The sequence below is a fragment of the Equus caballus genome, chromosome 4, assembly GCF_041296265.1.
Source record: "Equus caballus isolate H_3958 breed thoroughbred chromosome 4, TB-T2T, whole genome shotgun sequence".
In the NCBI taxonomy this organism is placed as follows: domain Eukaryota; kingdom Metazoa; phylum Chordata; class Mammalia; order Perissodactyla; family Equidae; genus Equus; species Equus caballus.
The window spans coordinates 18,093,818-18,118,494 of record NC_091687.1 but is presented as its reverse complement, the minus strand read 5'-3'; the positions used below and the strand labels follow the sequence as shown (position 1 = coordinate 18,118,494).

The following is a 24,677-nucleotide window of genomic DNA, read 5'->3' as shown; positions in this document are numbered from 1 at the left end:
CTCCTTAAAGCTATTCTCTCCTCTTTCTCCTTTTCCGCTAACTTCTTCTGCTTTAGTTTCCTCAGAGCTTGGCCTCTGGGCTCATTTCACACTGACCACAGGGCTGTGTACAAAAGGAAGCTTCACCAGTTAACAGTGGTCAGAATCACAGCTTTCCCCAGTGATGCTGGCTTTCCTACGTCTATCTGGGCCTCTCTTCATGAGCAAATTGACCACCAGTGTGAGCAGTGGTTTTCTGAGAGCTAAGTGAGAGAAGGATTGAGTACTGCGTGTTTGTTGGATTGTGTTAGGAACCTTGTTGACCTTAACTTTGATTAATGCTCGTGACAACCCTTGGATAGGAATTGTTTCCATTTTGTACACGAGGAAAACAGGCTCAGACCTAAGCCCTGTGAGCTGAGGTTGCCAGATGCCTTCCACAGAAACGTCAGAACACTGGGAGGGGGTGTGTGTGCGTGTGTGCACACATAGTGTAAAATTTGTACTTAAACAGTTTTGCTTGTTTTAACTGACAATTTATATTTAGTGTGATTGTGTAATTTTTTTATCTTTTGGAAGCAAGTCACTTACTTCAGAACAATTGGGTGGAATTTGCAAGTTTTCTGTTTCCATAATATGTTTATTGTATTTTACTAAGCAGAAAGTTAACTGCAGGACTGGCTTTTTTGGTAACAGTCCCTGGCAGCCTAGATGGAGACAAGATTTGATCACAGGTCCTTACTCCAAGTTTTGTCCTCTCCCTAAACTGCAGGTTTCTGTTACTCTAATAACCTAAAACAAGAATTAAAGAGTTGTAAGCTACTAATATCTGCTTCTGGAGATTTTTTTGTTAGGGTGGGGTGTTTGAGAATGAGGTAGGAATTGACGTAGAGGAAGGAAGAGGAGGGAAAGGGAGAAAAGAGGGAAAAATAAACATTATTATAATGCTGTATTCTTTTTATTCAATACAGTCATTCACATTTTTTTCACACTGCATACATTCTCCCGTAGTAATATCAGTTTGATTGAACAATATAGATACATGTGCTCAATTAAGTGTCTCATTTAAAGAGCTAATTTAAAACGTGTAAAATTTTAGGTGAGCAAGTGCATGATAAGTTTATCCTGAGAAATACGCTAATATATCTGTGAACTTCTTTTGGCTCTCCAAAAATCTTCCAGCAGAAAATTTTTATTTTATTAATGAATTAAATGTACAAAATATAAAACTACATTGTAATGCTAATTATTTGTGTATAAACAGTAACAAAATATATAAAAATGAGAATTCAGTCTGATTATTAAAACATTTTTGTTAAGACTACTAAGTTAAATATTAAAATTAAACACATTTTTACTTAAAAGATACAAAATAATAAACGTTTAATTGATGGATTTCAGTTTATGCAGAAAATATTAGCAAAAATTTAAAACTAACAAATGCTAAAATGTTTTTATATTAAATGTTTAAAACTTCAAGGTATAATAATCTTTTTCTTAATATAAAGTATACCACGGTATTCTAGAATTAAATATGTTTTTGTACCAGAAAAATTCTTTCTACAAAGATTATAGGACCAAATAATAGAAAAGGCTGTGAGCCTCTTCTAGTTAAGAGTCTAAACAATCGATTTTAATAGGAATGCCAACAACAGAGGCACACACAGTAGGAGGTGATGTCAGCTGATGATGGGGAGGAAGTAAGTGGTTCTAAGGCCCTGGGACATACCAAGCCAGCAAGGCACAGTCTCCCCAAGGCCACGTGCTTAACATCCCAGAGAAATGCAAGAAGTAAAACCCAACACTTGCACCGTCTATACAAGATGTCAAATCTGCTTTAAGATAAATTATTTCATAAGAATCTATATTGATAAAATATAACAGGAAACTTATAAATATAGCTGTAACATAATCTGATCATATTTAGTCATTAGAAAATGACCCAAAATGTATATTTTATCGGGTTTTATTTGAGCTCTGCTGGTGTTGGTGCAGATGGAGATGCTGTTGGACCTGCAATGCAAAGTAGAGAAATGAGTTTCTTGATAATTGACCTTGATAAAGATGATGTTCTTAATAAATTAAAAAATTTAACATATTCATTTTAAATAAAAGAAAACACATTTCTGTACCTAGTTAGAAGGATTATTCCTGAATTCTACATAAAATTTCAGCACATGGTCCCACCCACAGGCACAAATCATGCATTGGAAACATCAGTCTCTGACTTGTGCACTGCTAGACAAGAACACAGTGCCCCGTTGGAGACATGAAAATCCACCAGTCTCACCTCTCCATGTTGAAAAGTGTCTGCTGACATGAGTGCACTGAGCTGAGCTAACAGGGTGAGCATAGCCTCAGCGAGGCGAGTGGGCAGGAGGGAGGCCACTCAATCTAAAAAGTCTGCCCTCTTCCCCAGCCCCCAGAGGATGCTGCGTGGCTCTCGTCCCTGTACCCCAAGTCTCATGCACCTCTGTTAATGTCGGTCTTTCAAAGGACAATACTGTGCCAGTTTTCTCAAGGCCAGCTTTCTGGCATGCCAAAGGCATCTAGAATGTCTGCAAAAATTGAGCTAGGAAAATAATAATCCAGTGCCTCGTAGAGGGAAAGAAACATTAATAAGAAGCCTTCTTGAGGTCAGAAAGTTACAGTGGCAGGCTCTCAGTGGAGAGTTTTCCAGTGGGAAGGAAGAGGCCTGCTCTGGGTTGGCCATTGTCGTTTCATCAAGATAAAATCCAAGATGGGCAAGAGAAGAGATAGGAAACAGAAGGGGAGAGTGTGTGGCCGCCCTCGGCAACAGCGCTGGGCTGGTGGGCAGAGATCTTGGCGAGGGCGGGAGTGACACCTGGATAATGACACTTCAGCTACCCAGAGAATTTGCGGGAACAGGTCCACTCAACCAAATGGGGATTCTTCCAGATTACAGGGGCATTACTGCTAATTCAGTCTTTATCAATTTTGAACAGTTAAAATATTCCTCTGAGATTAAGCAGGTCTTGCTATTAATTGAAACACATAGATTACATAACGTGTGCAATGACTTATTTCCTGATAGAAAATTTATAAACTTATACTAGTGTTAAATGATAGTTCCTTGATTAGATTATGTATTTTGTTGGCAGTGGCGTAAATTCTATTTACATAAAACCATGCAAGAAAATAATGCTAAAAAGCCTAAAATTTCACGTGTAGGTGAGCCTCTGTGCCGGCCGCATTTGTATTTTTAAATTGGAGTCTTCCCATGGCTTTTCACTTCTCTTTTCCGTTATTAAAACCCACATTTCTCACATGGTGTGTGATACAATGTGTGTCTCTCAACTAAACTATGTTTTATCTTGTATAATATGCATAAAAGAATAAAATAATCTTATAATAATGTAAGTGGTCTCTCCTTTCCTGTCCCCAAATAGTGTTTCTAGAGCTCTGATTTTTTTAAAAGCATGGCTCGCACTGGCTTTGCAGTTAGAATACATGCGGTTCGGAGAAGGATGTCACAGGCTGCTGAGAGGCTCCGCTTCAAATATAAGAACTACGTCCATGGAGTTTTTTTGCATGTAAGACACTTTATAATTAGATACAGGTCAATTTCTCCATAAATACTCACTTGGAGGAGAAGGCTCTGTGATAAAGAACAAGCACGTTGGTTGTTCAATTTAGTAAAATTTAAAGTAGTAAAATACTTAAGACTAGGTATTACAAGAACTAGTGATACCGACCCTGATATCAGTTTCCCCACATTAAACCCAGCATATATGGGGTTAAAACCAAAACACTCATTCCCTGCTTACTCCCTGGCTTCCTGGCTCCACAATCCACTATCCTCCATGGAGGCAGACACCGTCAAAGACAAGCACCTGGATTGTGTCCTCCCCGCAAAGAGATACGGGCTGGTGGGAAAGCTGCTGACCAGCAAGGTCACGGGCTCCCTCCTCTCTGCAAGTGTCTCAAGGCCAAAGACAGGCTGGTGGGAAAGCTCCGACCAGCAAGGCCATATGCTCCCCCTCCCCTACCTAAAACCACAAATAAAAACCCTTTGCTTTAGCTTTTTGGGGAGTTTGGGATTTCAGCATTAGCTGCCCTCTCTCCTTGCTCAGCACTGTGCAAAAATAAAATTCCTACTTTCTTCCACCACACCCAGTGTCAGAGATTGGCTTGCTGCACAATGGGTGAGCGAACTCACTTCTGGTTTGATATCACTAGTACTTTTAATAATTACTTAAGGAATTAGTAAAAGGCTGTATTACTTAAAATGGTAAATCATGGAACACAACCGCCATTGTAAAGTTCAAACATGCACTGTTTAACAACGTCGAGTGTGAACTTTTCATGTACCACCACGACAATGGAGAGAGAGGGTATGTCATCAACAGAACTGGCTGGGGCCAACCTGGTGACAGTGCAGAGCAAGCAGGTGCTGATGACAACATCCCCCTTCCCGGGTGGAGGCGTTACCACCAGAGTAAGGAGCTGGGCAGCCAGACCCTGCTTACAAAGCGTCTCATGAAACACTTGAGATGCTTTAAGAGACGGAACATGCCTGCCTCCTCCTTATCAGAGAAATGAAGCCTCAAGAGTAAAAGTAAGTTGCCTATAGGCGAAGGGTCCCTGAACTGGAGCTGCAGAAACTCAGCTTGATGCTCAGTGGGCTTTAAGATGGACACAGCCAAAACTAGACTAAGTCCACCTGCTACTGTGACTGTTAAAAATCAAAACTAATATAGTGTTCTGAGCAGCTAATTACAGGGAAACTTCCAAACTTCAGAGTTTAATGACAAAGCATAGGAAATGCTTAGAATGGATAAATTTCAGGCTTGAATTGTGAGTTCTTTTCAAAGAACTGAGGACTTTTTTGAAGCTACCTCAAAGGGACCACTTACACAGAAGTTCAAGCATTGCTGGGTTCCTCTGAATAAAGAGAAAAAAGCAGCATATATGTTATCCTCATGTGTATCTTTAACCCCAATACTTCTGCAGGGTTTTCACACAGTTTTTAGATTACTCATTACGAGATAGATAATGAGACAAGAAAACGTCTGTTGCTGCTATCTCAATGAACAAAAACCTCAGGGAACAGGGATTGCCGGGGGCACTTCACCTTGAGCTTGGTCAGAGGCTTCGGGAACCTCTGGGTCTGGGAGCTGCTCGGCATCCTGGTGCCCTTCGGGGTCTTGCGTGGACTGAGATGATTCGGAGGCTCTGGATGTCTGTGGGGTCCTCTTGTCTGAACCAGCTCGCTGCTGTAACCACTCATCCTTATAACCATTGCTAATAAGTTTGGAAAAGTTTGTGGGTGAACTGGTTTTATGACCAGGCCTCAAAAGGAGAAAAATTAATGTCAAACGTAAGTACAAAGGTTAATGATAATCCAGAAGCATTGTCAGCCAACATACTGATAATAAATAGGATGCATTATTGTTCCTTAAAACATAAAGGAGATATTTCTCTCTTTCTCAGTCTCTCCCCCCGCCTCTCTCTCTCCCTCCCTCTCTCTCTCCTTGCCTCCTTCTCGCTCAGTCTCAGTCTCTGCCTCTCCATTTTCCAACATAAGGAAGCACACTTCCTAGCACCCCTTGTACAAGGGAGAACATGCTTAGTTCAGCGTTGAAATCCTTTCTCCACAACAGCCAGTTCGAAAGGGAATAATTCCAGCATTTCTCAGGGAGCCTCTGCAGAAGACACACCCTTCCCTGTAGTAACAGATTGCTCAGACGCCATCATGTTTAACAAATTACTACTTCCTTAATTAGTTCTTCCTTGTCCTCGTTAAGGGTGCTCTGCTGTTGCTTTGCACAGCTTTGCCTTCTATCTGTCATTTCCCTTCTGCTGCTGCATCTTTGCTCATCTTGTCATAACCTACATTGAAGAGTGACAGGGCAGTCTGACGTGATGGAAGCAGCACGAGCTTGGAAGTCACACAGGTAACAAACACACACATTACCTGAGATGCCTGTTCGCTCTGAAACAGGTTTCTTACTTGCAAATCAGTCTGTTGTTAAGGGTATTCCTAACGCCCTCTCTCTCTCTCTCTCTCTCTCTCACTCTCTCCCTCTCTCTCTCTCAAGATATATATCTATAGACAATTTTTTCCTCCCTCCCAGTTTGAGCATGCTGCTCTCATGGCATTTGTCACATATAAAATAACTGATTGATTGGTTGTTTTCCCCACCGGATAAGAAGCTGTGTGAAGAACGAGTCAGACGATTAATGACATTAATTCTGGGACTAACTAGGATTCTGGGAAGGTAACGAGGACCAGGAGGCCTGAGGACCTCACTTTCCAGCTGAGAGATGAACCAAATGTCAGAGCGCCTCATAGGTTTTCCAGCTGAACACAGAACCAGAGCGCTCACTGAGTGTGGACACCAGGGTCGGGGCTTTGGTGACAGAAAATGTCAGGATTGAGCAACACACACGTAGAAGGACAAGTGGCCCCAAATTTAAGAGGCAAGCTTTTGTGAAGACAGGCTCGAGGAGGCAGGTCTCAGGCAGCACGCAGGCTCAGGGAGGACAGGGCGGCTTATTGGAGGAGTCCAACCTCTGAAAGGGTACAGACGGACGTCGGGAAGGAAGGGAAAATGGGATAGGAGGTGAGTAGACAAGGCTGGGCCTGGGCTTTGTATGCTGGGCCAGGGGAAATTGTGACATCAAAGTCACACTACAGAAACATGCTGCTGGGAAGTGAATATCATTAGGCTGACGTTAGCATAGCATGTTGTTGCCATCATTGTCACTGTTGGCACTTAGACAAAAGACCACAGAACAAACCCAAACTGAATGCAGACAATGTTGGTGCTGCCCGTGCACTTACATGGGCGGGAAGGAGAGTCTACTTCCTGCAGGGTCTTTGGGGCCAAGCGGGGTCCCCGTTTTGCTTGGATACTTTGAGTTAATGGCCGGTAGCCTCACCTGTATGAAGGACACACAAAACCCTGATTTAGTGAAGAGTTCAGCAGCTCAGATGCTAAAGGAGAAGAAAACTCACAGACAGTAGCAGAAGTACAAACCCCCCCAGGACTGGACTTGCAGCGTGGTCATTATTTGACTGGTAAACGGCCACAATGAAATATAATTCAACAATGGTTATGTAAAAGAGACCATCAGTAAATCAAAAGCAGTTGCTGCATTCAAGCAAAGATGCATCTATTCAGGAAGAAATACAGTGAACAACTCACAGTGTGAAATACTACAGGAGGACCTGGTCCTAAAGGGACTCTGGAGAGGTTGGGGTTCCCATGCTCGCAGGGCGGATAGCTCCTCCCATCCCCCTGGGGAGGCGCTATCTTTGAAGAACCTTGAATTCCTTCACCCTGAGCTGTCAAGTGGGAACCAGGGTGAAGCAAAAGGGAAAGGGCAGTAGGGATGGAGACCTGTCCTTCACTCATCCTTGAAGATGGGTTGCCACACCACCCAGCCATAGGAAGAGAGCGCTGTCCCCGGGTGACATGCCCGCCTGTCCATCTGCCCTGGTGCAACCCCATGGCAGGCACTCGAGTGTGTGTGTCAGTGAAGGATTGATGGAGACAACCTGATCCTGCTAAGAAGTCCAGGAGGTCACTGAGGAGGAAATTGGAGGAGAACGGGTGACATCTGAGATGGGCCCTGTGTGCACAAGAGAGGACAGTGCTGCTAGAGGGAACTATGCATGAGGTGGCCAGGGAGGAGAGGTGGATGTCAGGTGAAGAATGGAGATGGACTCAGACTAGAAAGACAAGAGGCTCAGGGGGATCTTTGGCCAAAGGCAAGGGGCACCTGAACCAGGTGGCAGCAAGGGGACGAGGAGAGCAGGGCTGATGTTCAGAAGCAAACGCAGGGACCCGGCAGATGACAGACATGAGGGGTGATGGAGAAGGTGACTCCTGAAATGAAAGCTGGACGCATGCTGGAAACAAGACACCAGGAGAAGAAAGCTCCTCGAGCAAGTTAGAAGGGAGAGGGGCCCAGAGCAGGCGAGGGGCTGGGTCTGGAGTGGAGGACTACAAAACCTTTAGACAAAGGCACAGGAGGAAAGTTGTGTGATGTTGGTTAGGTAAAGATTTCATAGATATAATATCAAAAGCAAAGTCATAAAGGAAAAAATGGATGAATCAGACTTCATCAAAGTTAAGAACTTCTGTTCTTCCAAAGACACTGTTAAAAGAATAAAAAGCCACAGACTGGGAGAACATATTTGCCAAACTCATCTCTGGGAAAGCATTTGTGTCCACAATATATAAAGAACTCTCAAAACTCAATAATAAGAAAACAAACAATTAAAACATGAGTGTGACCGGCCCAGTGGTGTAGTGGTTAAGCTTGCGAGCTCTGTTTCCACAGCCTGGGGTTCACGGGTTTGGATCCCAGGCACAGACCTGCACACTGCTCATCAAGCCATGCTGTGGTGGCATCCCACATACAAAAAACAGAGGAAGATTGGCACAAATGTTAGCTCAACAACCGTTTTCTTCAAGCAAAAAGAGGAAGATTGGCAACAGGTGTTAACGCTCAGGGCCAGTCTTTCTCACACACAAAAAAAGGAAAAATCCGTGGGCAAAAGATTAGAAGAGATGCTTCTCCAAAGAAGATATATGGCAAAAAGGAACAAGAAAAGATGCTCAAACCATCATCAGTCATTGGGGAAATGCAAAATAAAACCATGAGGAGTGCCTATTAGAATGGCTTAAGAAAACCTGATAAGACCAAGTGCTGTTGAGGACGTGGAGTAACCAGAACTCTCTACACCATGGGTGGGCGTGTAAAATGGTGTAATTGCTCTGGAAAACAGCATGGCAGCGTCTTGTGAGGGTAAACACACACCACACGACCCAGCAATCCAACTGCAAGGTCTTTGCCTATGTTCATACAAAAACCTGTTTGTGAGGTTGATGGTAGCTTTACTGATAATCATCAAGTGCTGGAAACAAGCCAGCATCCACCAACTGATGGATGGATAAATGAATAGAGAAAGCGCACCACCATCTTACAGTGGAAACTCCTCCAAAGCACAAAGGAAGGGACTACCCATATCCACGACAGAATGGCTCCCAATGTGTTGTGCCACATGGGAGAGGCCAGACACAAGGACTATATACAGTATGGTTCCACTGAGGTGATATTCAGGACAAGGAAAGACTATAAAGACTGAAATCAGACCAGTGCTTGCCAGGGGCTGGGGTGGGCGAGGGGTTGGCTTGGAAATTTGGAGGCAATGGAATAGCTCTGTACCCTGATGGTCATGGTGGTTATGCAATTAATACATTTGTCAAAACTTGTAGAACAGTGCTCAGTAAAAGGTGAATTTCCTCTGTGTAAATTATATCTTATAACAAAATAGGAGAAAATGCTATGGGGAAACAGAAAAACAAAAGCAACACACAACCCATGGAGGTACTGCAAGAATTTACAGGAAGAAAAGATGGCTCTTCAGAAGAGGAGCCAAGACCCAGCCCATTACCCTGTAGGTGAGCGAGAGCCCATAATGCTGGTGATTAGTGGGTAACACTTTTCTCCGAATATTGTAGCATGTCTGCCACGTGCCGAGCATGGCTGAGAAGTTCTGTGCCCCAGGTCCCCTCCTTGAGGCCAGTTGCAGGGGACAGGGGGACATGGGGCTAGACAGCCAGGCCCATGAGAGGCTGGGAAAGGACACCCATCAAATTCCACTTAACTTACTAGCTAAACAGTGTGGCATGTTTTCCTGTTAAACTCTTACTCTAGCTGTGCCAGAGGTCCTGAAGGACACGGGGAGAAAATAAAATAACTCCCCGGTCCTGTGCAATAGATGCTCCCGGGAGTCAAGTTGTGCACCAAAGTGGTGCTTAAAATAACTTAGGAGGGCAATCCGGGCCCTTCCCCACGTGCCACTCATCCCCTAAGATGGGAAGCAGCACCAAGTTCCTTCAGCTTAGATGTGGGCAGTGTCTGGGTCTTTAACCACAACTCCTCTCATCCTACGTCCTTACGCACGCACAGGGCCGGGCCTGGGCCAGCTTCTTGTGCCCAGATTGTTCAGCCCCCAGCACAGCTTTTGTCAATGGCTACTTACTAACCTGCTTGATTTGGGGGTGGTACAGCATTTAGCGTTTTCAAGTGCCTCTAGATGTGCACCGTGACTGTGGTCAACACCCAAAGGTCCCACTTATTGCTGGATGGTTCAGACACTTACATATCACCAAGAAACAGATGAGATCCTTAAAACAGTCCATTTCATTGATTGTGCGAATAACCCAAAGCCAGAGTCACAGGTGGAGGTGGGGATGTCTTGAAGAAAACAGATGGCCCAATGCAGACAACTGACATGCCACGTGGTGGTCAACTACTCCAGTCACCAAAATAAACTGCCAGGGTTTTTCTTTGAACCCTGACATTGAGAAGCCAGGCCCAGGAGTCAGGCGCAGACCATTCCCCGCAACAACTAGTGCCCACGCCGGGAACACCCAGCCTCCCTCTCACCTGCCGAGGATGGTCTAAATATAAAAACATCAGTGTTATTCTTCATATGAAGCTCACTGTTTCTCTCATGAATCCCCTGTCTGAAGGACTGAGGCTGACCTCAGACCTCGGCACTGGAGCCAGCGGGCTTTGCGGGAGCCCTGGGCCATGGGGCTCTGGGTGGTGAAGGGATCAGGTTACCACAACCACAAAGCTGCTCCTTTGAAATACAAACCCACTAACAAGGCTTTCACCTTGAAGCCAGTTGCTCCTTCGTGGTCAAATATACCACTGGGGGTTTGTACAGAAAACAAGCATCGTCTTCTCTTCTTCTATTATCAATAAACAGTACTCCAGGGAAATTTTAACTTAAATACTTAAATAAAAAAATGGGAATGCTCAGAAACTAGACAATGAATAACAAAATGTCCTTTCTATATGTGCAGGATGAGAAGTGGCATGCCCTAAATAAGCATTAACTAGTTAAAACTCACTTAGATAACCTCAACATTCATGAAAACACAAAGGAAGATACTATTATCGTGGCCTCTTGCCTTTCAGTGGATCCAAACTTAAAGGACAGAATCCGGGTGTTGTCATGGACAACATGAGACACACTGCCTGCTGAGGATCACGTCACTTATCAGAGAGAGACAAGCAGAGCGACGCCATCAATGATGGCTCCCGTCACCTTTTTTTTCTCCTTTTCAAGTTCCTCGGCCTCCCTTTGCCAAACCGTCTTCATGTCGAAGTCAAATGGCCCTCTTCGGGACTCATAGTTACCGTTGGCCTGCTCAGGGTTAAACTCCTCGTAAACCATGTAATCTGGCATGGACACAGCAGGGGTTCTGCAGAAACAGATGCAAGAGTTCCAGTGTGATGCCACTTCTGCATCTCTCCTCCCTCTCTCTCTTCCTTCCTCTTTCCCTCCATTCTCCCTCCTTCCCTTCCTCCCTCCCTCCCTCCCTCCTTCTCTCCCTTCCTTTCTCCCTGCCTCCCTCGCTCTCTTCTTTCCTTCCCTCCCTCCTTCTCCCTTCCTCTCTCCTCTTTTGTGTAGTAAGCACCATCCTTTTTCTCCCTCCCACACCAAAGCTTGAAGACCCAAGTGGGCAGTGTCAATATTAGTAAAATGAGATATATTAAATTATGAATTAATAATATGAATTATTTAATCTATGAATTAACAAATTACAAAACAATTATTTCTTTTATGATATTATATACTCCTTTGTCCTCCTAAAATAGACTCCCCTCACCATTCACTATTTGACTTGATCATTAATAATAATAATAATAATAACCTTTTTTTGTTTTCTGTTAGCCATTTTTACCGTGAACATTTGAGCTTTCGGCCTGTTTCCCACACAAACGGTATACACAGGAAGGTCACCCACAAGCACAGCAAGGTTGGAATGGTAGAGCACAGCAAAGTCAACCTTGGAGGACCAGGTACATGTGTCCCACACCAAGCCCCTGGGAGGCTGCAGAGATGACCCCACATCCCACTCCTCTGTTGTCACTTGCTCAGCAGTGAGCCGGGTGGCACCTCAGCTCCAGGATATGAAAGCCCCCAGGTGGGCTGAGGAGCCGGGGTCCTGGGCCCCTAGGGGCCTTCTCCTATTTACCACCACCCTGTGGATCCTGGGTCAGGCAGGTCTTACTCAGCAGGCTAAGGGCTGGGACTTGATCCTAGCAGCAGCGAGGGGCCAAGAAAACCTGGAGCAGGGGAGAAGATTTTCAATTTCAAAGGCTAAGTGAAGTAGGCTGGGCTCGGAGCGTGGAGGGGGCGGGCACTGGAGAAGATGCCCTGCCAGGGGCAGGAGTGGGGAAGGGAGACTAGAATGGAGAGGGCAGGAAGAATGGGGAGGAGAGGGAGGAGAGAAAGGAGAGAGGAGGGGCAGAGGGGAAGGAGGAGAGGCAGGGGAGGGAGAGGGGAGGGAGAGGGGAGGGAGAGGGGAGATGGGGGGGAGGAGAGGAGGAGGCAGGAGGTGGGGGAGGGAGACTAGAATGGAGAGGGAGGGAAGAATGGGGAGGAGAGAGAGGAGAGAGGAGGGGGAGAGGGGAAGGAGGAGAGGCAGGGGAGGGAGAGGGGAGGGAGAGGGGAGACGGGGGGGGGGGCAGGAGAGGAGGAGGCAGGAGGTGGGGCAGGGAAGTAGAAGAAGAAGCTGGAGTCATCACAATGTGATACCTGGCAGGGACTGGGCTGGTCAGAGCAGGTGAATGAAGAAAGGGAAAGAAAAGAAGGGGCTCCCAGCTGTCCCTAAGACAGAGGGCTGGAAGGAGGCACCTTGGGGGCCCCTGAGGTTGCAAGGACAGGCCTGGGAACAGAGGTCAGAGGCTAAGAATGCAGGCTGGGAGGCGACCACAGTACTCTGGAAGAGAAGCCACAGACACGGCCCAGCTGCTCAGGTAAGGTGGGACAGGCCAAGGGATCAAGAGAGACAGGAAACCCAGCCCGCGAATCCCCCTGTGGTCCTGGTCCTGGTCCCTGGAAGCCTCTTGCCGGTACCCTGGCCTCCTGCCTCCCTCTCTCACCTTCCCCTGCTGGCCCTTGCCATTTCTCTCTGGATGAGGCTCCGTCAGAGGGAAGCCATGTCAACCTGAAAGAACAGAGGAAGAAGACTCCAGAAGACAAAGCTGCACTGTGAGCGCAGGCGGAGCCTGCAGTAACCCTGATGACAGACAGGCACATCTGCCAGAGCCTCCTTTCCAAGTCAACCAGGAAAGCGCTCTGAGGAGACTTTCCACATTACTTCTCAGTCCAAGACAGGTGTTTGGGAAGCTCTGGTTTGCATGCCCAAACATAGGAATTTCTTAGACATTTCAAACATTCTGGGGACAGTGGTTCCCCATAACTCTGTAATCACCATAGAAATTTAATATTTCCTGTATTTCTGGCCTTAAATAGCACCTTTCTTCAGTGAGAAGAAAGCTTTGGGATAAGGTGGTGTTTGTAGGAGGCTGTGGTACAGAGAGAACAAAAACTTGAAGCAGGCCCAAGAGGTACAACTCTAGGGTGCCAAACACCATGGAGATTTCCAGAACTCTGATGCTCTAACAACTGATTCTACACTCCCCAGAGAGCTAACTATTGTATGATACTACCTGGAGTTGCAATATCATACTATTGGTATCAGTATTAGGAATTGTATATTTAAAATTCTAATTGAGCTACTTTTTTTCTATCAAGATGAACAACGTTGGGATGCTGCACAGTACTCACTGTCTCTGGTCAGCTGTGGGCGGCTTGCTGTGGTGGATGTACCAATCTGGCAAGGAATAGGTGACTGGGGAGCCTTTCCTGGTCCCGGGAGCAAAGTGCTTCAACAGATCTCAAAACCAAAAAGACACACTGTGAGTGAATGCGTCCGACCCGGGCACAGGCATTTCTAGCAGGCAGGTCACAGTTTCAAAAGGGAGCTGTGACTTCTCCTTTGAGTTGCCTCTGGGCCCCAGGGGCCACAGGACATCAGGGCAGTCCCTGGTCCTCACCTGCCTGGGCACATGCTGAGATATGGGTCCTGCTTGGTTCTCAGGAGGGACATCCTTGGTGCACATTCCCCAACCCCAATCCCACCCCTGATCCTGAGCGGGCATCTACGCATGCTAACATCCATCCATTCCCAGGTGGAGTATGTCACACCCTGACATCTGTGAGGGCAAAACTCAGGTCTCCAGGGGGCTGCTTGCTAGCTGCCCCTCTCAGCTACCCCCATGCCTTCCCGGTAGCCTTAGACAGTCCCACTGTTCTCCTCCTCCACCATGAGGCTGTCCCTGACCACCCACAGCATTTCTAGGAGAAGCTGCCCCCTCCAGGTTCTGATGAGAAGTGGGGCACAGACCCCTGTAAATCACTGGGCAGAGGGGGTTGGTAACCAGTGCCTCATCTTGGAGCCACCCTGAGAGGGACAGAGCACTAGGCTCCTTCTTGGAGACTCAGTTCAGTCCCTATCTACTCGCTCGCTTTCTGGCATCCATGCCTCCCTCCCCTGGCTCCAAGGGCTTTTTCATAGCTGGGGGTTGGAGGGGTGTCAACAGACAGGGAGGTGGGAAGGACTGGTTTGGTCTGCTAAAAAGGACAGCAAAGTGATGATAATCACAGCAGTGGCAGTAGCCAACATTTCCGATTTCTTACTATCAGTAAGAAATTTTTAACTTTTGATTTTTTTTAATATTTGAGACTTAGTGAAAAGTTGCAAGAATAGTATTAATTCCCCTAGATGCTTCCGCCACATTCCCCAAATGCTAACATTCCATTCACATTTGTTCTATCATCCTCTTGCTCTCCATCTCTATCTCCATTCGTATTGCCGCTGTCATTGCTGCTTTTTGGGAACGTGTTGCAGGCATGAGGCCCCTTTACCCCTATATACTGCAGTGGAAGTTTCGAAAAGATGGTTATTACATAATCATGGTATAATGACCAAAGTCAGGAAGTTAGTGTTGATGCAATCCTTGTATCTAATTTACAGATCTTGTTCAGATTTTGCCAGCTGTCCCTGGCAGCTAAGAGCGAATGTTCTTCTAACCAATGGCTGGGGCGTGGGGAGGTCCTGTCCACGTGCCTTACGTGTAGTGAATCAAATGGTTTCTTCTGGGCTTCCTAACGCTAAAGCTCAGATGTTACCATTTTGTTTTCCATTCCCCATGACAATCTCTTGAGGGGTTGGCAGCCAGAAAAAAGAAAAAAGGTTAGTATCTCTCACTGCCACTTACGACAAAATCTGCTGTAAGACATTTTAGACATTAACTCCTTAACTTCCGGTCAGCCATTTCTATTAGCACAAGCAAGCAGTACTTTCTCAATTAAATCACAGATGAAAGTCTGATGTTCATCAGCATCGCTGGTGAAACTCGTCTGTGGCCTTCATTATTTACAATGTATTAAATCATAGCACAGGGCAATGAGCACAAATGGCAGGAAATGAACACTTCACAAGCTAGTAAGGAATTGGTTGCCTGGAGAAGGCCGTGAAAGTATAGAACTCGGTTCTCCTCCAGGATTCAGATATAAAACGAGGTGGGGTGAGTCACTGCCTCGGTGTCACTCTGGAGAAAGGTCCTACAAAGCCACTTCTGGGAATTCAAAGTCTACTCAGTCTTTCTCATAAAAGGTAGCATGTCCCTGAAGAGTACACCCACCCCGAAGTGGATCAATTAACCTCAATTTCCAAAGGCCTTGCACAAAACTCATAGATTGTGCAGTAAAATATTTATATGGAAGAAATGATGACCAAAACGAGCCATCACTCCTCCCCACAAAGCAAGACACTGGAAGTGCCTGCAGTGCTCACCAGGCCGGCCACCTTGCTTTGCGAGCTTCACGTATTCCGAGTCTGTTTCTTTGATCCAGTACCTTCGCATCCCAAGCGTGTGCCCATTGTCTGTGTCCCTCAGGTCACTGAGACCTGGGATCTGGGATGCCAGTGGGACATCCAAGGCCTTCTCGGACCGCTTCACAGGAAGGTGGTAATACCAGTCTAGGGAAGAGGAGGCCAAGGGTGGAGCTGTTACATGTGGAGCTGAGGTTGGTTTGATCCACTGCCTGAATGATGGCTATGCCAGGGAGGGTACCTCATGCTCTGTGGGACAGCAGCATGAGAGACACTACCACAGGACATCACCTTGGGAGAGACCACCAGGGGACATCAGAAGGGAGAAACTGCTCTCCTTTGAACACCTATGACAAGGGGTAACCCTGTCAGTCATGTAATTAAAAGTCTCTAAAACCCACCAGCATGCCACCTTTGGTCCCAGCAGATGGCAGAGGGCTTCCATGAGGCCAGCTGGCTGCACTGCCCGTGGCTGCCCCTCTGCTCTCGAGCAGTGAGAGCGCAACCTCTTCCACTGGGTTTTTAGCCTCCCAGTGCGGTATCTGAGTCCCCTCTCTCTCTCTCTTTCCTTTTAACCCTCCATGAAATTGGAAATATACATTCCTGAAAAATCCCAAATCACTTAATAGTAGGGGCAAGTCTATGGTATATGTGGCCAAGTGTTGGTCAAGATTTGATCAACTCTGTAGATTAAAAACACTGCGATATAAATTCCATCACAGAAGTAACAGCCTTACTGAGCATGTTTACCCATTTGACAAGAGCAGGAGGAGGCAGGACGGGGTGCTGTCTGGGAAGCCTCATCCTGTGACAACCTTATTTGAAGCCCCCTTCATGCCCTCATCCCACCACCCTGGGGTCCAGCATTCAGGTTGACCTGCCTCTCAGATGCTGGAACCCTTTCCACACAAACCTCTCCACTTTCTTGGTTTGCGCCTGAGGCCAAAGTGGGACATTATGAGAAGTTATTAATGAAAAGCGAACAGAGCTCTAGAGGGTTGCAAAAAGAGATAGGAGGGAAGGAAAGGCCTTTGGTCAGGGCAACCTCATATGGGAAACTATCTCGGGCCACAGATTCATGAGGTGGAAGAGTCTGGCTCCCTCCAAAATATCAAGTCAGGTTCCACGAAGTTGAAGGCTGCTGAGTGTAGATAATGGGTGTGTGATTTCTATAGGGTTGGGGTCCCATGAAGAGGAAGTTGGATGCACCCATGTGGAAGGATGAAGGAGAGGAAAAGGAAGGACAGTTTGCTCTCTGCCCTTCCTCCCCACTCTTATTTGAGCTCCAGGGAGACAGGGGCCGTGGACAATGAGCTGAACTGACCTTGGCAAAGGATGGGGCCCCCTAAGTGGGCATAGCCGCTGAGGGCATCCAGGAAGGGCCCTGCAGGCTGCTTTGTGACCACTCATGAGACTCGGTGTCAGGAGCAGGAGGTGTCAGCAGAAGCCTAGGGCCCTGCAATTATCAGTGTATACTTATGACCCCACTGAGAGGAGAGATCAGGGGACATTTGAACTATTGGTGTTTTAGGTGACTCTTCGCATCATAAATCAATTAACTCCAAATAATAGAAAAAATATCCCATCTGATTGAAAGCTTTGGAAACAAATCCAGGAAGAATGTAAAATACAAAAGATGCCATTAGCATGGCACAAGTGACTCGTGCATTTAAGATCACTTACTTAGAACCAGAGGTCACAAACGCATGATGTTCAGGTTCTAACATGTTATCTGGCTCATGGCCAGTGTGATGGGTAATTTTACGTGTCAACTTGGCTGGGCCATGGTGTCCATATATTTTGTCAAACACAAGTCTATATGTTGCTGTGAAAGGAGTATGTAGACGAGATTATCTATATAGATATAGATACAGTGAGAGCTGTATGCAGATGCCGTAGGAGACAAGACAGTCTTGGATGAACTGGTGTGCCCAGCTGAAAGTCTACAAGCATGGAGAGGAGGAGAGCCAAGTGCACAGAGGGAGGCAATCAGCAGGCTGGCCCATAAATAAAATACACTTCAATTAAGGGCCAGTTGAGGGTGGACAGTGAAAACCCCCATTCCAGCTCATACATGGCAGCCATCACAACATCCTACTCATTTTGTTGCTCTGGAGAACCCTGACTGGTACAATAGGGCACAGGAAAACAGTGCTGAAGAAATCAACTTGTGTAAACACACAAGAGTCCCATGAACAAGAAGGAATCTTTCCTCTGAAGCTAAAAGCTTGGACATTCAATTTCTGCTTAGAACTAAAGCCGGGTTCACCACATAAAAACGAATGACATTTAAGATGCCAAATCTTTTAAATATCTAATGAATAGTAATTAGCTGAATCAACATCATACAGTTTTGAAAAGGAGCAAAAATGTTGAGAAAGTCTTAAAGAATTGTGCAAACACAGAGAATCAGTGTAAGAATTAAGAGTAAGAGTTTAGGAGCTTCATACTCTGATCATATTCATTTCAAATATTTTCTCTTTTAGAGAGAAGGCATTTGATGCTTGTCTTATTTTTGCTTTCTGTGTTTTGATTACTAATTAATCCACAGAGGACACTGTATCTTCTACTTCTTCTCATTACTGGAAGCTTCAGACAGGCACTGAACTCTCATCCTGTCTGCCATTTATAACTGCGTGCAAAGGAGCTCGGAGTGAGGGCCCGAATCATTAAGAATGAACCATCGCCACCACACACACACACACACACACAGGGTTAAAGGGATGAGAATTGTCTTGTAGCTTTCATCACTCAAAAATTATTAGTACTTGTATGACAGCAGATCACTTACCATCATGTAGAATTTTTTAGTGTAGCTTCCATGCCTCCTCAGGTACAGGATATGAGCGCCTTTATTTTCTCGATAAGGAGACAGGCTGAGAGAGCTCTCTGGTCTCTAAGCCACAAGGCAGTGTCATATGTCCATGTACCCTGGGGGCTCCTGCCTCTGGGCTGCCACGGCCTCAGAGAACAGGACTTGAAGCCCAGGCAGAGGAGACACCTGCAAGGTGCGCAACCTCAGGCAGCATCCTAAATCTCTCTGTGCCTGTTTCCTCAACTACAAACTGAGGTTAATGATACCTCATCGGGTTGTTATGAGGTTAAACGTTAGTTTATAAAAGTGCTTAAAACAGTGCCTGGCACATATCGGTATCAATTAGTGTTGTTCACACAAGGAGGCCGCTCACCAAGGCACATAAAGGCTGAGAACCCACAGTGGAGAAGAAAAACCTGCCAGGCCTCCTGTGTCCCCCCGCCCACCCAAGTTCCCAGCACGGCCACGGTGTCACCAATAGCGTCACAGTCAGAGCTCTCGGCTAGAAGCCCATTTAGATCACGGGAAGGCCGTGCTCTGTTCCACTTCTGGGCAGACGTGAGGGGCTACATTGTGCCTGTCAGCCCCTACCCTGCCTCTGCCAGCAGAGCGCCAGGATCCTCCTCACTCCCCTCTTTCTCCAGCCCTTCTCAAGGTGAGGAGGAATCAAACAAAGGCAAAACCAGACAGCAGCATCCAAGTCTTCTTCCTTCACTTCCGCTTCAACCCCTGGGAAGCGAGAAGCCTCGCTGCCACATGAACCTGCATCCAGCGCTTGTTTCCTGTGTCCAGCCACTTAAAGCAGGAGACACAGTCAACCTGCTTGGGGTGTAAATTAGGAGCAGGAGCCAGGAAATCAGTGAAATACATGGGCATGCAGCTGAAAATGAAGATGCCTAAGTCAACATTCGGGGAAACAGCTGTGAGCGTTACATAGGATTAAACTATTACAGAGAAAATTTCAGAGATGCTATTGCTCCAACAACAGTGGTCGCCTGGTGTTCTTTTGTTGAAAATAGAGAAAAACAAGACTAATCTCCACCCCCCCCCCCTTTCCCTTTAAGCCTTGCTTGGGCACTGGGGCACAGGGGCAGTGTGCAGCTTTCTTCGAGGGTATCATGAGTTAGTTTCAGTCATACTCCCTGCACGCCCACGTGCACACACGCAGGGTGCTGGGTTTCCAGCCCGTCCAGCAGCAGAGGGGACCCAGCGCTCTTTCCACAGGGTCACTCACCGCAGGGAGCGTAGCGGCTGGAGGTGCTGTGCAGCTCCTTGCTCGTGTTCCTCATGCCGGGGGAGACACGATGGGTCTGGTGTTCAGGGGTGAGCTGGGAACCGCCTCCAGCGACTGAGCTTCAGAGGCCACCTCCGTGCCCCTGTTTCGTCTGTCCACCTCCACCTGACACGTATGCGGGCATCTCATTACTCAGAAGGGCGTGCATGCCCACGGGGGTATACAGCAGGGACACGTCCACGCTAGGTACACAACAGGAGCATGTCCACGCAAGCATACTTCAGGGACACATTCATGCCCAGTACACAGCAGGGCACATCCACGCGGGTATACAGTAGGGGTACGTGCACGCGGGTGTACAGCAGGGGCACATCCATGACCGGTATATAGCAGAGCACATTAACGCCGAGTGCACAGCAGGGGCATGTCCATGCAGGTATACAGCAGGAGACAACAGATAATCGCAGGTATACAGCAGGGGGACATGCATGCTGGTAGAGAGCAGGGGCACATCCACACGAAGTATATACAGCAGAGGCACGTCTATACCGGGTAGACAGCAGGGGCACATCCATGCCAGGTATATAGCAGGGGCACAACCACGCGAGCATACAGCAGGGGACAACAGGTTCCGAGGTCCCGCCCCGGTCCGGTGCTCCTCGGTCCCGAGTGACAGACGGCCCCCTCCCCGCCCAGCCCCGCCCCACCCCGTCCAGGCCTCTGGCCCTCGCTCACTAGCACTCGGAAGATCTCGGTGGGTGCTGCCCGCAACACCTGAGGCAAGAGCCTGTAGTCTGCTGGCTGCTGGGGCAAAGCCCAAACTCCCAGCGCGGCGCGAAACCACAACAACTCGCGTCGCCCGGGAAACGGCTGGGCGGCCAACCGGCGGGCGCGGGTGGAGCGCCAGCAGCCAATCGAGGAGGCCTGTGGGGCCGCAGCCGGCCAATCAGAGCCGGGGCAGAGCGCGGGCCACTGTCAACCGCGGAAGGGGGCGGGGCCGTGCTGCTGGCCCGACGCTGCCCCGGGCAGCTTCGGCAAAGCGGTCCAGAAAAACTAAACAGAGATTTGCTCGTCAACCTCCCGCTTATTTAATGCATTTTTTAAAAGAGGAAGATTAAGTCCCTGGAAAAACTCAGCAAAGACGTTTCTGCCAACGGTGTATCAGTAGTGAAATAATCACGTAAACGCACCTCCTCGCATCTTACGTTTTTCAGGAGTATTTCTGTTTTCTAAGTTAAGAGACGCTTTTATAAAGGCCTTTGGCCGTGTTTCTACGGAACAGTGTTCGGCGTCTCAACACTGGAAGTTAGTGTGAACTTTTGGCCTGGATTTGGGTCTATCATGAATGTTGCTCCACAGGAAGGAAGATGATCTCTCGGGCATACTGCTCCGTGAAGCCAATAGGACACACGACAGCGATGGCAATTTGTTATCAGGAAAGCTCCATGCCGCCCTGCGAGGTGCGCAACCCGCCCTGGCCAAAGAATGGAAAGAACGACCCACTGTTGACCCAGCGTGAGTTACACAGGGGTAAACTATTACAGAGATCAGTCAGAGAAATCCTGTTGTTCCAACGACTGAGGCAACAGCAAGGAGCTTTGGTTTTCTCTTATTGAAAATAAAAAATGAATCAAGACATTTTCAATGGTGGTCATTTGGCAGCTTGAGCTAAACAAGGTGCTGCTTTGGTTACACAAGGAAAGCCTTAGAAATATAGCAGAAGACAGGTAATACAGGAATTGGGTAACGAGAAGATACGTCTTGTGACAGCAACTAACCCTAACTCTGTGGTTTATCGAGCTCTAACATGATACCGTGATGAATCTTCAGGGTCTTCAGCTGACCCAGTCATGTAGTAAGCAAGACTTCACATTGCAATGTTGAATGTTTGTTCCACTGTGTGTAGAGGCATTTAGATTGTCACCAAGAATAACAGGGACTTCCTTTTGCACAAGTCACAGCACCAGCTGCCCAGGGCATTGCGCAGTCATGAGAAGATTGTTTTTAAAAACAGTTATCATAGTTACTGGAGCTGTCATGACTAAAGAGTGTCTTTTTCTCTCTTTTTCTTTCTGGGTTAATAGGAGAGTACAGCGCTCACCCAAGTTGACAACCTGCCTTACTAACTGAAATCATAATTTGAGTTGTAATGAAGAGTGATCATTCCTTAGAAGAAAGTTTTGACTTTTGAAGTGTGATTGAAATTACAAGTATTTGCAGATGCTAGATCAAATAAGAATCTAGGTGTCATGCAAATGAAAACATGACACAAGGATAATGTACTTAGAAGGAGAACATCTCACTCTCTTTATTTCCTACACTTATCACATAATCGTCTTTCTGTTACATAATAGCCCTCAGCGTCTAGAAGGACCTCCTCACATACAATCTCACTTTGTGCACAATGCATTCAGCTTTATTTGTAGATGCTTAGATAAAATGTATCTATATCTTATACATAGATGTCTTATATATCTATAGATATATCTTATATCTTATGTAAGATGTTATAGATATATTATGCCAGAAATACAGATATCTCATTATAGATATCTTATATCTTATATAGATATCTCCTGCTTATGAGCATTTTGAAAAGAGAAAAAAATGTATTTCAGTACAAATTCCAATTTTTCAAAGCCCTGGAACTCTTCCTGCCTGCCTAGTTTCTCTTGGTTTACCCCTGTTGTTGACTGAAGCTGATTTATTTAAACTCCCAGGACACATCTTTTCTGTTCTTTTGTCCATCCTTGTTATGTATTCCAGCCACAAGCAGCTAAAAGGCCTGTGACAATTCCTTTCCTAACCATCACCCCCAGGGGGCTCAATCTTTCCCCCTCTCGATTTTGTAGCATACTCTTTAGACCAGGGTTTCACAAATGGGCAAAACTTATCAATTTTGTTTTCTTTATGATGATAATCCAAAATAAAATCAAAATTTTGGCAAATATTTATGTATTTCAATGTTGCATAGTAGTTTGGCCTTTCAGCCTAGTTGGGAAATAAGACCATCATCTCTGTAGGCACAGAGGGGGACAGGATTTCTCTATGCCCCTAACAGCACCTTCTACACTGCCCTGCCTTGTATGTTAAAGTGATAATGACATTTTTCTTTGGTAGAAAAATTTCACATTTTAAAAGGGATTTAAACAAGATGTCTTGCTTAAGATTGAGATTTAACAGTAAAAAGTTTTGGAAAAGTAACAAAGAGTGAAAACAAAATAAACTTAAGTGACAGAACAGTTTAAATCATTTTAAATTAAATTCCTGTAAAACAACAATTTGCATTGTTGGGGCAGGGGAAAATCTCCTTTCTTCCCTTCTTGTGTTCTTATAGCTGGACTAATAATAAAATTGACAAAAAAAACACATTAAAAGGAGAAAAACCCAGTTTGATACATATGTATTGGAGATCACAGAGAAATGATGCTCGTAGAGTGAACAAAGCAGGCAGTGTATATATCTCTCACACAAAGAAACAATAAATTTGTGAGGAATGACAGGAGAAAGAAACTTAGATTTGAGGTATGTAATGAGTGAGGAATTTAAGCGAAGTTTAGGCTCTGGGTCATAAGTTAACAAGGATTCTATAAATAACCTTCTCAGCCCTGAACCCCCAGCTCTGGTGATCAGGCCGCAGGGAGAGCACCTTCCACGTGGGAGATTCATCTTCTGCCTTCAGCGGGAGCAGACAGAAGGATCAGAGTGCTGTTTTTGCTTCTCAAGTAATTTTAATTCAAAATAATCAATATGCTATTGTGGGATGTTTTGGGGTGCCCTCCCCTGGCCCCAACAGTATGTAAGGCTAAGGTAATTGCATTGTTTTGGAAGAAATGCAAAGTAAGTAATTTGTATTTGAGAAATAGTAAATGTGATCATATACAATATATGATTTATTATTTTAAAAGTTAGATTGTTATAGGCAGTCAGAAACCAATGTTTAGAGTAGAGATGTGGGATTTTTGTTTTGTCTCCAAAAATAAGAGGACTATTTTTATATTAATGGAATATTAATTAAACCTTAATTAATCAAACCTTCTTTCACTCCTGGGGTGTAATGAGTCCTGGACATTTTAAGGAGTAAATTGCTTTTCCTGCTCTACATGCAAGATTTCCAAGGGGTCTGCTTGGAATGGGTAGTTAGTCTCCCCAAGGATCAAAGTTGATGATGATGAAGATGATGACAACAATGAGGATGATGACGCAGACTGCTGTGGACTGAATGTTTGTGTTCCCCCAAAATTCACGTGCTGAAAACTAATAGCCAATATGATGGTATTAAGAGGTGGGCCTTTGGCAGATGATGAGGTCATGAGGGCAGAGCCCTGGTGAATGAGATTAGTGCCCTTATAAGAGAGACCCCAGAGAACTCCTGTGCCCCTTCTGCCATGCAAGGACACAGTGACACAGAGAGAAGATGTCACCTATGAAACAGAACCAGGTCTTCACCAGACACCAGATCTACCAGTGCCTTGATCTTGGACTTCTAGCCTCCAGAACCATGAGAAATAACACAATTTTTGTTGTTTATAACGCAGGCTAGGGTGTTTGCTTATAGCAACCTGAATGGGCTATGATAGAAATTGGTACCGAGCAGTGGGGGTGCTGCTGTAACAAATGTGCAAAAGTGTGGAAGCAGCTCTGGAACTGGGTCATGAGCAGAGGCTGGATGAGTTTGGAAGTGAGTGCTAGAAAAAGCCTACATGTCTGTGAACAGACAGTTAAGGGTGATTCTGGGGAGAGATCAGAAAGAAAAGAGGAGAGTTTTAGAGAAAGCCTCAGTCTTCTTAGAGAATACCTACATGGTCACGAACAGAATGTTGGTAGACATATGGATGGTATGGCAGAAATAAGAGCCATTGTTGATGCAAATAATCTATAATCAATCTATAAATCGAAATTGAGGTGA

At 46.0% G+C, this 24,677-nt stretch overlaps 1 protein-coding gene across 3 annotated transcripts; it reads right to left on the bottom strand.

The window, feature by feature from the left end:
- Window positions 1-918: 918 nt before the first annotated feature.
- Window positions 919-20,827, bottom strand: C4H7orf57 (chromosome 4 C7orf57 homolog). 3 transcript variants are annotated; one of them, XM_005609132.4, is made up of 9 exons: window positions 20,504-20,648; window positions 19,769-19,933; window positions 15,681-15,866; window positions 13,610-13,718; window positions 11,078-11,234; window positions 6,788-6,885; window positions 5,075-5,292; window positions 3,584-3,598; window positions 919-1,992 (listed from the first exon to the last, which is right to left on the bottom strand). In XM_005609132.4, exons 2-9 carry the CDS (start codon window positions 19,821-19,823, stop codon window positions 1,946-1,948), a joined length of 885 nt encoding a protein of 294 aa, XP_005609189.3. In that variant the 5' UTR covers window positions 19,824-19,933; window positions 20,504-20,648; the 3' UTR covers window positions 919-1,945. The 3 variants fall into 3 exon arrangements, with proteins under 3 accessions (XP_005609189.3, XP_001496583.4, XP_070120507.1); XM_001496533.5 differs by lacking the exon at window positions 3,584-3,598 and having other exon boundaries at window positions 20,504-20,827; XM_070264406.1 differs by lacking the exon at window positions 3,584-3,598 and having other exon boundaries at window positions 5,070-5,292.
- Window positions 20,828-24,677: the final 3,850 nt, after the last annotated feature.